This window comes from Montipora foliosa, chromosome 3 (genome assembly GCF_036669935.1).
Source record: "Montipora foliosa isolate CH-2021 chromosome 3, ASM3666993v2, whole genome shotgun sequence".
Lineage (NCBI taxonomy): Eukaryota > Metazoa > Cnidaria > Anthozoa > Scleractinia > Acroporidae > Montipora > Montipora foliosa.
In genome coordinates, this window is record NC_090871.1 from 1910883 (window position 1) to 1920815 (window position 9933).

At 40.8% G+C, this 9933-nt stretch overlaps 1 protein-coding gene across 1 annotated transcript; it reads left to right on the plus strand.

The window, feature by feature from the left end:
* The first annotated feature begins 905 nt into the window (after window positions 1–905).
* LOC137995137 (uncharacterized) lies at window positions 906–2552 on the plus strand. Its single transcript, XM_068840712.1, has one exon. It carries the CDS (start codon window positions 906–908, stop codon window positions 2550–2552), a length of 1647 nt encoding a protein of 548 aa, XP_068696813.1.
* The last annotated feature ends 7381 nt before the right edge of the window (window positions 2553–9933 follow it).

Consider the following 9933-nt stretch of genomic DNA (forward strand, 5'->3'; position numbering starts at 1 on the left):
GTAATACAATGCGTTAACAATGTTCCTGACGATATCTGATGTGCTGCCATTTTATATTATCGGAGATGCATTTCCTTATCCAAAGAATCCAATCCAATCTTCTGTCGCTTCATATACAACCGAATAGGTGTACTCGTATTCCACCTCATATATTTCTCAGTTTACATAACTTTGGGGTTGACGGCAGAGCGGTGGTTTGTAGCTATTAAAACCCCATGCCCACCAATACAACCACGCATTCAGCCGTAAAAAGGTCCTTGGCTACATTACACTGTCATGGGTGTGGTCGCTACTTTGTAAGCTTAGAGGTGTGATAAATTCTTCCTTTGATCCATCTGGGGATAAAATCTGTTTAAGAAATTACTTAAAGCCTGGGAATCCGCGTTTAATATTGCCTGGTACGCTGCTGAAATGATCTTTGAGGTGGTCATACCGTGCCTTGCCATAATTGGCTTGTATATCCATATGACTTTAAGGACCATCCATTCTCCAACTGCGTCTGCGGAGAGCAAAGCTAAACTGAAGGCAAAGTTGACTCGAATGGTAACAGCTGCCAGTTGAGGAGAGCTGGTTTGAAAACCAAAGCTGAAGAATTAAAGAAAATAACCAACATTCCTGTGCTCAATTCGCCGCGAGTTTCATATGCAAATTACTCAAACTCATCTCGGAGGGCGAATTTGAATAATTTGATTCCTATTCCAGCAAAGAAACACCAAGTCCAACCCGCGGTCGGCTCTCATTTTGGTCCATCGATTATGCTGTCCAATCCTATGTCTCTGACACCAAAGCTGAGAGAGGTCCAAGAACTTCTTCTACGGCAAAATGTTCAAATCTGATGTATTGTGGAGTCTTGGCTTAAAGAACACTTTAGCGACTCGGTTGTAAACATTGAGGGCTACAATATCATGCGGAAAGACTTCTCTTCACTCGACCACGGAGGAGTGTGTGTTTATATCAAAGAGGACATAAAATACGAACTTGCGGAAACCTTAACATGCTGCATCGACAATGAAATTATTTGGGTCAAACTGATGCCCTCAAGATCTCCTCACGGTTTTTCGCACGTGATTTTAGCTGTTGTTTACTACCCCGGCCGGACAAGCCCGGTGGAGTCCGATGGTCAGAAGCTACTCAATCATCTATTTGACAGTTTGACAGCAGCAGAAACCATGTTTCCTAACTGCGGGCTAATTATTACCGGCGATTTTAACCGCTTGAATACTGGTCGCTTGCAGTGTCATTTCAAACTGAAACAACTTGTGAAATTTCCAACAAGAGGCGATGCAACGCTTGACCTGGTTTTAACCAACTTGGGCGACCATTTCTCGACTCCTGAATGTTTTCCACCCTTTGCGGCCTTTCAGACCATTGTACAGTTATCGTCCAGCCAAGGAAAAGAGTACCCAACCAACACACTCGGAAGTCCATTACCATCGATCAGGGACATTAGAGACAGCAATAAGATGTGCCTTGGTCGGTACTTTAGTAGCATCAATTGGTCTGTTGTCATCAGTCAGCCTACCTGTGAGGAAAAACTCCAGGTCTTTAACGAAGCGATTGAAATCGGCATGAGTAATATCATGCCAGAGAGAACGATCCAAGTCTACCCAAAGGACGCCCCTTGGATGTCGGTCAAGCTGAAGGAGCTAATACGCATGGGCCAGCAAGCTTTCCACGCCAATAAATCAGGCCTGATGTACAAGTACTATCGTAATGCAGTAAATAAAGAAAGGAAACGGTGTAAAGCAAAGTATTACACTTCTAAGGTGAAAGATCTTGAAGGTGTTTACCAGCGCCAGTGGTGGAGCGAAGTGAATAAGCTCAGTGGATCAAAAAAGCAAAATTCGTCACTATTTTCCTCCCTCAATGTTCCTGAGTATAACAACTTGTCTCTAACAGAAGTTGCTAATTCCATCAACCATGCATTACTGGAGCCACTTCAACCTTACGAGCCCATCGACAGCGAGCGTGCGGCCCTACGATTGCCCCTAGAAGAGAATCCGGAGTTCCTAGAGGTGTCCGTGCAAAGAGTGTACAACAACCTGCTTCACCTGAATAAGCATAAAGCTTCTGGCCCGGATGGGCTTTCCAACTGGGTGTTAAAGGAGTACGCCGAAATCCTAGTTACTCCCGTTCAAAACATCCTGAACGCCTCATACAGTGAGCAAAAACTACCGTCAATGTGGAAAATTGCGGATGTCATTCCCCTGCCCAAGGTGAAGCAAGTCACCGACCCAAAAAAGGAACTGCGTCCACTCTCTCTCTCGTCTCCCCTCTCGAAAATATCTGAGGACTTTATTGTTTCTGATTACATAAAACCTGCCCTAGAGAGCCTAGTTGACTCCAACCAGTTTGGTACCATATTTGGTTCTTCAACCGTGTTGGCACTCATTAGTATGATTCATAAGTGGCTCGAAGCAACGGATGGTAACGGTGCTTCTGTGCGTGTCCTCCTCTTTGATTATCGAAAGGCCTGTGACCTCATAGACCACAAGAGTTTGGTCAACAAAGTGAAGCAGGTCAATATTCCTAATAGTGTAATCACTGGGTGATTGACTTCCTTTCAGGAAGATCTCAAAGAGTCACACTTGGGAAGGACTGCGTTTCAAGTGGGGCACAGTGCCGTCTGGAGTGCCACAGGGGACAAAGTTGGGTCCCTGGCTCTTTCTTTTGATGATTAATGACTTGACTGTCCCAAGTATCTTCAACATGTGGAAATATGTTGATGATACTACGGTATCAGAGAACATACCTAAAGGCCAACAGAGCAAGTCACAAGAAGCAGTAGATGCAATCTATGATTGGTCCAAGAAATTTTTGTTCCAGCTTAATGGCGAGAAGACTAAAAAGTTAGTTATATCCTTCAGTCGTGACTTCCTGCAATTCCCTAGGGTTTGCATACACGGAACTCCTATCAAAACCATACAGAGCACAAAGCTACTCGACTTGACAATCAATGATACGCTAACGTGGAACGACCATATAGAAGAACTTGTTAAAAAAGCGTCTAAGAAACTGTACTTTCTTATTCAACTTAAGCGTGCGCACGTTCCTACTTCAGATCTTGTAACATATTTTTGCGCATGTATCAGGTCTTCACTAGATTACGCTTGTCCTGTTTTCCATTACAGTTTACCAAAGTATCTACAAGTCGAGCTCGAAAGAGTGCAAAGGAGGGCCCTATCATGCATTTTTCCCAGGGTGCACTACTCGGACGCCCTTCAGTTAGCAGGGCTTGAGTCTATCAGGGCCCACCAGGAAAAGTTAACAGAACACCTGTTTAAGTCTATTGTTAATGATCCACGTAGTAAGATTACCAGCCTCCTGCCTCCTCATATGAGCTGAGAAGGCAGAGGAGGTTTGCCACGCCTCTTGTAAAGACAAATAGATTTGCAAATTCATTCATAGTTAAGAGTGCGAGGGAAGCATTTAAGTAATTTCTGAGAGTAGTTTATAATAGTAGTAGTTTTAAATCATTTCTTATATTTCTTACTTGTAAAGAGGCGCAATTCAGTTTTTTAACTGCAATGTTTTTCTTAATAAACACAGTCTATCTATCTATCTATCTATCTATCTATCATATCTTGTACTTTGATCGCCTTGTACCTTCCCAACCAAATCGTCTTTCTCCTTTCTTTCACGGGGAAAACGGAACTTGGTCAACCGTTACATAAATTCACCTCATTTCTGGCTTTTTTGACCACTTGTGTCAATCCATTTATTTACGGGTTGAGCAACAAAAATTATCAACAACGCTATTGGCGTATCTTGTCCGCCCTTTGCCTTTGCCTAAGCAAGGATTTGTTATGCAGTAGCATCTTTCCCCTTTTCATAATGCAAGGCAAACTAATAATAATAATAATCACTTTTTTTACCCTCGGATTTCAGAGTATCTAGTGGCTAATATGTCCGAGCATTGAAGACATTAAATTTTTAAGAATCCCAACTGGCGGGAGGCAAACCAGTTGGCTATTTTACAAGTGCGCCAGGAAATTGAACCAGGGAATACCTGGAACAAATTCAGTGAGTGGTCAGAACGCGGTCTTGAACTCGGGATCTCGGGATCTCAGGGCACGGGCCCCTAACCACTCGGCTTAAAGACAGTTCCGTCTTTCCTATGTGTGTGTATTTATCATGGGTTATGTAGCCCTTTGTCTAGGGTGTTCTATGAAATGTTCATGATTACAATTGCTTCCTTAGCGGAGGGTTGGTATATATACAGTGCAGCTCTCATTTATATTCATTCGCGTCTTGCGAACGTCCTTGCATCCCCAACTGAAATTAAATACTCAATGATATGATATGATATATGATATGATATTTTATTATTTATGCACGGTAAAATCATCAGCTAAGATTACAAACAATGCTAAAATCTAAATTACAAAAGGTAAAATTTAAAATGATTACAATAAAATACAATTAAACTATATTAATTCTAAAGCTGCTTTCCATGAATGCCGTGCTTATACTAAAATATGTCTTTAATCAGATTTTTGAAAAGCCTAAGAGACTCTGCTTGTCTCGCTTTGAGGGGTAAGCTATTCCAGACAGTAGCACCTCTATAGCTGAAGCTGTTTCTAATAATAATTTGTCCGCGGAAACGGAACATTAAGCTTTCTTTCAGAGTCTCTTAAACTATAAACAGATTCGCGGTTTGTAAATTTAGAACATAGATATTCCGGTGCTAGCCCCTGAAGACACTTATAGACCATTGTGGCCAGCGCAATTTGTTGCTGGCTAACTAGATTTTTCCAGCCTAAAATTTTGAATAGCTCGCTAGCATTTGCATCAAAATTAGAGAAGGTCAAAACTTTGGCTGCTCTATTTTGCAGTTTTTGTAATTTGTCATGTAACGTGATACCACAGTTTCCCCAGACGACATTGCAGTAGTCAAAGTGCGGTTGAAGTAAAGCGTGATAAATAGAGCGCAATGTCGTCTGAGGAACGAGATGCCTTATACGTTTGAGGGCTCCAATTCCAGAAGCTACTTCAGGGGCACCCAACGTCAATTTTCGGAAAATATCTGTTCGGAAGACGATTTGAGATCTAGCATTTTCGGAACATTTGTTTTAAAATTCCTTGCTTGCCTGCCGGTCCTAGGATTTTCGAACATCTAAAACATGGTATAATTGCCCATGTTTAACCGATTTTTGCCCTAAAAAGTTCAACTAGAATTTTCGGGAGCCTTTTTTCTGGCTCAAAGTTTCGAAAAGGTAAGTTTTGATCCCTATAATTTTCTAATCACTAGATTTTCAGCTAGGGAATCCGAACAGATGAAAATTTTTTAGGGGATAAAAATATACCTATATCTACCGTTTAAATACTAAAATACGTTTAACAATGCTATGTTTAAGTGGTTTTGAACTATATTCTCGTTGGGTGCCCCTGCTACTTTCTTTGTCAGTTTATCGACATGGCTACTCCAGTTAAGATTATTATCAATAAGCACGCCCAGGGATTTAGCAACAGAAACTTGAGTGATAGGAGCACCATTAATCTCGGGAATTGTAGGATTTGTGAGAGCATACAACCTCTGCCTTGATCCAATCAGCATAAATTCGGTTTTTGTCATGTTCAGGGTAAGTTTGTTTGCTATCAACCATTTTTTAACATTTTCTAGATCATGGTTAACACTTGATTCTATGTCGCCTGTATTGTCACCCGCATATGTTAGGTGGGTGTCATCTGCGTACATCCATGGCACACAATTCGTTAGACAGTTTGGCAGATCATTGATATATAGCAAAAACAACAATGGACCCAAAATAGTCCCTTGAAGGACGCCGCAACTTAGTGAGCAAGTTTTAGAAAGTGATCCATTAATGGAACACTTTTGAGTGCGGTTGTCCAAATAGGACTTAAACCAGTTGTAAGAAATGCCATGTATGCCGTAATTATTTAATTTAGATAAAAGGATCTCGTGATTAACCGTATCGAAAGCTTTTTTTAGGTCTAGGAAAACAACAGCGTTTATTTTTCCTCGGTCAATGTTGTAAGCCCAAGTATCCGTAGCCCCAAGTAGAGCCGTAACGGTGAAATGAATAGAGCGAAAACCAGATTGGCATTTACATATTACGTTATGCTTTGTCAGGTACGCATATAATTGGTTATAAACTATTCTCTCGAACACTTTGGCTATAACCGGGATAACGGAAATTGGGCGGTAATTGTTTAGGTCATCACGTTCCCCTTGTTTGAATAGTGGAGTGACCCGTGCACACTTCCGGTCGTCTGGGAACACACCTACATTTAATGACTGATTGAAAATATAGCACAGCGGTTTGCAAATAAGATCCGCGCATTCACGAATAAGTCGAGAAGAAATTTTGTCAAGGCCGACTGCCTTTGATTTTTTCAGTTTATTCAGCAGTGAAAATATTTCATTTGTGGAGGTTGGGCGGAACTGAAACTCCTTATCCGTGCTAGTGAGATAATTCAGATAGCTGTTGCCATCTGAAGAAGGAATATCACTAGCAAGTTTCGGGCCAATGGTAGCAAAATAACGATTAAATTCGTGCGCTATTTCTGCTGGAGCTGTTACTGATTGCTCATTTACATTCAGTTGTTTCACAGACGTTTCCACGAAATTTCGGGAAGACAGCTCATTGATGATCTGCCAGGTTTTGCGGGAATCACCCTTATGCTCGTTTAGCATATTTTGATAATAAACTTGCTTCGCTAGCCTAGTCGCACTATTGACTTTGTTCCGTTGTCTTTTAAAGTGAACCCAATCATTAGGATTTTTTGATCTAATTGCTCTGAGTTTTAAAATATCTCGATCGTGCATCTGTTTTTTAAGCTCAGAAGTAATCCATAGGGAACCCCACGCGCGAACACGAGTGGTTCTCAATGGAGCGTGCTTGTTAACATTAGCCAAAAAGGATTCCTTCCATTCATTCCACATATCATTTGGATTGGAAGAATTGTTTATGTGATCCCAATCTTGAGATGCAACATCGCTACGAAATTTATCACGGTTAAAACTTCGAAAATTCCTATAGGTTATATTAGTGTGACCCTTACTCTGTCCATTAATGGCTAATTTTCGATAGACATAGACCATGCTGTGATCGCTAATGCCAATATGACGCACACCTGAGCATAACACCTTGTCAGGACAGTTAGTAAAAATTAAATCAATCAATGTTGCAGAAGTTTCGGTTATTCTTGCTGGTTCTGTTATGAGTTGTTGAAGACCATAAACATCCGTGATAGTTAATAATTTGCGTGTATCGCTATCAAACTGGGATGCGGCCATATTGCAATTTAGATCCCCTAAAAGGTAGAATTCAGTATTAAGGGAATCCAATTTCCCAATCAACTCTTCAAAAGGTGAAAATATACTAACAAGCGAATTAGGTGGTCTATACCACGTAGCAACAATAAATGATTTAGAACGAGGTTTGCGTATTTCAATACAAAGGTTCTCAAGACTGCCCATGCAAAGATCGTTGCGCACCGAAGAGTTAATTGACTTTTTTACATAAAAGCAAACGCCCCCACCTCCATATGTAGTTCTATCACGTCTAACTATATCATAACCAGAGATACTGACCTCATTATCGGTGATGTATTCATTTAGTTTAGTCTCGTTAATTGCGAGAACATCTATATCGTTACTTACGAGAAAGATCTTAAGTTCATCAAGATGAGTGGTCAATTTATTTATATTCAGCGAGGTCAGCTTAAAACCGCGTTTGGAGGGCAATACTCGAGAACGATCAATAGGATTTTGAGTCGGACTTCTCGATGACTCCTGACTGTTGCCTTCCAACGGCACGGCATTAATGGAAGGCATAGTAAAAGTTCAGTGAGCTAGACCATGATAAAAATTCTTAAAACTACGCTTGTTACCTGCAAAATTCAGGTGTAGACCTCCACGGTTTAACCCCTTTTCGTTTATATTATTGTGTTCAATAAATCTCCAATCATTCTGACGGCAAAACTTCGTCAAGTGCTTGTTCACCTCTGAGACTTTATCATTAAGCTTGTCCTTTCGTGTTACAAGTCCTGAGACTATGACTTGAGCTTCGGAAGACCCCTCTATCTGTTTAGCGAGATCAACAATAGCTTCTGCAACTTCTTTAGATGTTTTGCCGTTTTTAGCCTTCAGATCGTTTGTACCTACATGTAGCACCACTTCATCGGGCTGGAGCTCTAAATTAGGCTTTAAGTAATCTCTCATAGCTTTGGTTGTGGCTCCAGAAAATGACTTTACCACCACTCGGTGCCCTACTGCTTTCGCTAATTTCTTACCGTGAATATCCTTGACCATGGAGTCCCCAATCAATAGGGTTGTAAACTTACTGCTGGCACTCCTCTCTCTGCCGACCTCACCGCGTAAATCATCGTTAGCAGAAGTTTCGCTTGGTTCACTAGGATTACTGCGAGACGACCTATATGACGCCCGTTGATGGTTTTGCCGTCGCCGGATGATTTTGTGTGTTGCTGCCTCTGTCTCTGTTGGATCATCTTGTGCATCACTAAGGATCTCAAACCTGTTACGCGTCACGATATTATTCTGAGTTGACATTTTACGTTGGTTGCGTTTATTACACCCAACATTCGTGCCCGAGTTTTTCACTTGATAAAAACACTCGTTCGTCTCTTGCTGGTGATGGGAGTCTTCTTCGTTCTTTTCTTGTAAAATAAGCCTTATGCAAGCCTTAGTGAGTCATTTTCCTGTTCCAATGATACAGCACGGTTTTCGAGAGACAAACATTTCTCCTCAAGTTCTTCGATAACTCTCTCTTTTTGCATAGAGATGATTCCAGTTTCTCACACCTCCCTTTGTATTCACAAAGTTCGGCGCTAACAGCAAATTCCTCTCGATTTTGGCAATTTATCGAGAGCAGATTAGAGTTGGCTTCTACCTTTTTCTGTAGAATAAGGAGGTCAAGTTTTATACCTTCTATTTCAGCAACTAATTCAGTATTAGATCTCTCTTGACTGGAAAATACTGGTCCCGCTTCGGCTACCCTTGGTTGGTTAGCATAAATGTCATTGGCTTCAAACAACAATGGATTTACTTGTTCGACCGTTGAAGAGACATTCGAGCCCGTTGAATCGGTTCTCCCTGCGTTGTCTCGAACAAGTTTGGTCAAGCTGCCTTTTAAAACGGGTCCATCTCGCCCCTGGAAGGCGAGAGTGAGTTGCTTTTTACTGTACCAAGTAATAGTGACTGTTATTTTTTTTTTTATATGAGTATCACAAGCACTGTGCATGAGAACAGACCATATTCGTATTCTCAGTATTGGACTGGAACTAGCTTGCAATGGAGGCTAATGCGGGGGAATCTTTTCAAATGCAAATACTTTTTAATATATTCTCCCGCATTAGCCTCCATTGCAAGCTAGTTCCAATCCAATACTGAGAATGCGAATATGATCTATTAACGCGTTTATTGTACCAACGTTGTACTAGCATCGTTCCAGTCTGGTCTGTAAATATTCAGTTTGTTCCCCGTTTTCTTGTTGAAAGATTCATTATTGTTCTTGTAAAGACACAATAAAGATGGTCGCACACAACTCTTGTTGGCAAACCCCAAAAGTGGTTGCTTATTTGATGAGAAATATTTTATATTCCTTTCAGCGGGAAGCGAATTAGAATGTTAATTATCTCCAGTGAAGTGATTCTAAAGGAAAGCTTCATTTATATTATTGTGTTCAGTTACGAATAAGTTCATCAAGCCATCAAAAACTTTCATGCAGATTTGTCTGCTCCTGTTTGAGTTATTAATGTAGATTTTGCATGTCATTTTTATCAAAAATGTCTTCCTCACGTGGTTGACACAGCAACGTATTAGACCGATTTTGATATATTAAAATCCAGTCCGAAGCAAAAGACATCATCTCGAGGCTCTGGGGAATAAATGAGTTAAATGACCTTATTCCAAAATGGCCGCTATTTAAATATTCTTTTGTTTCTATT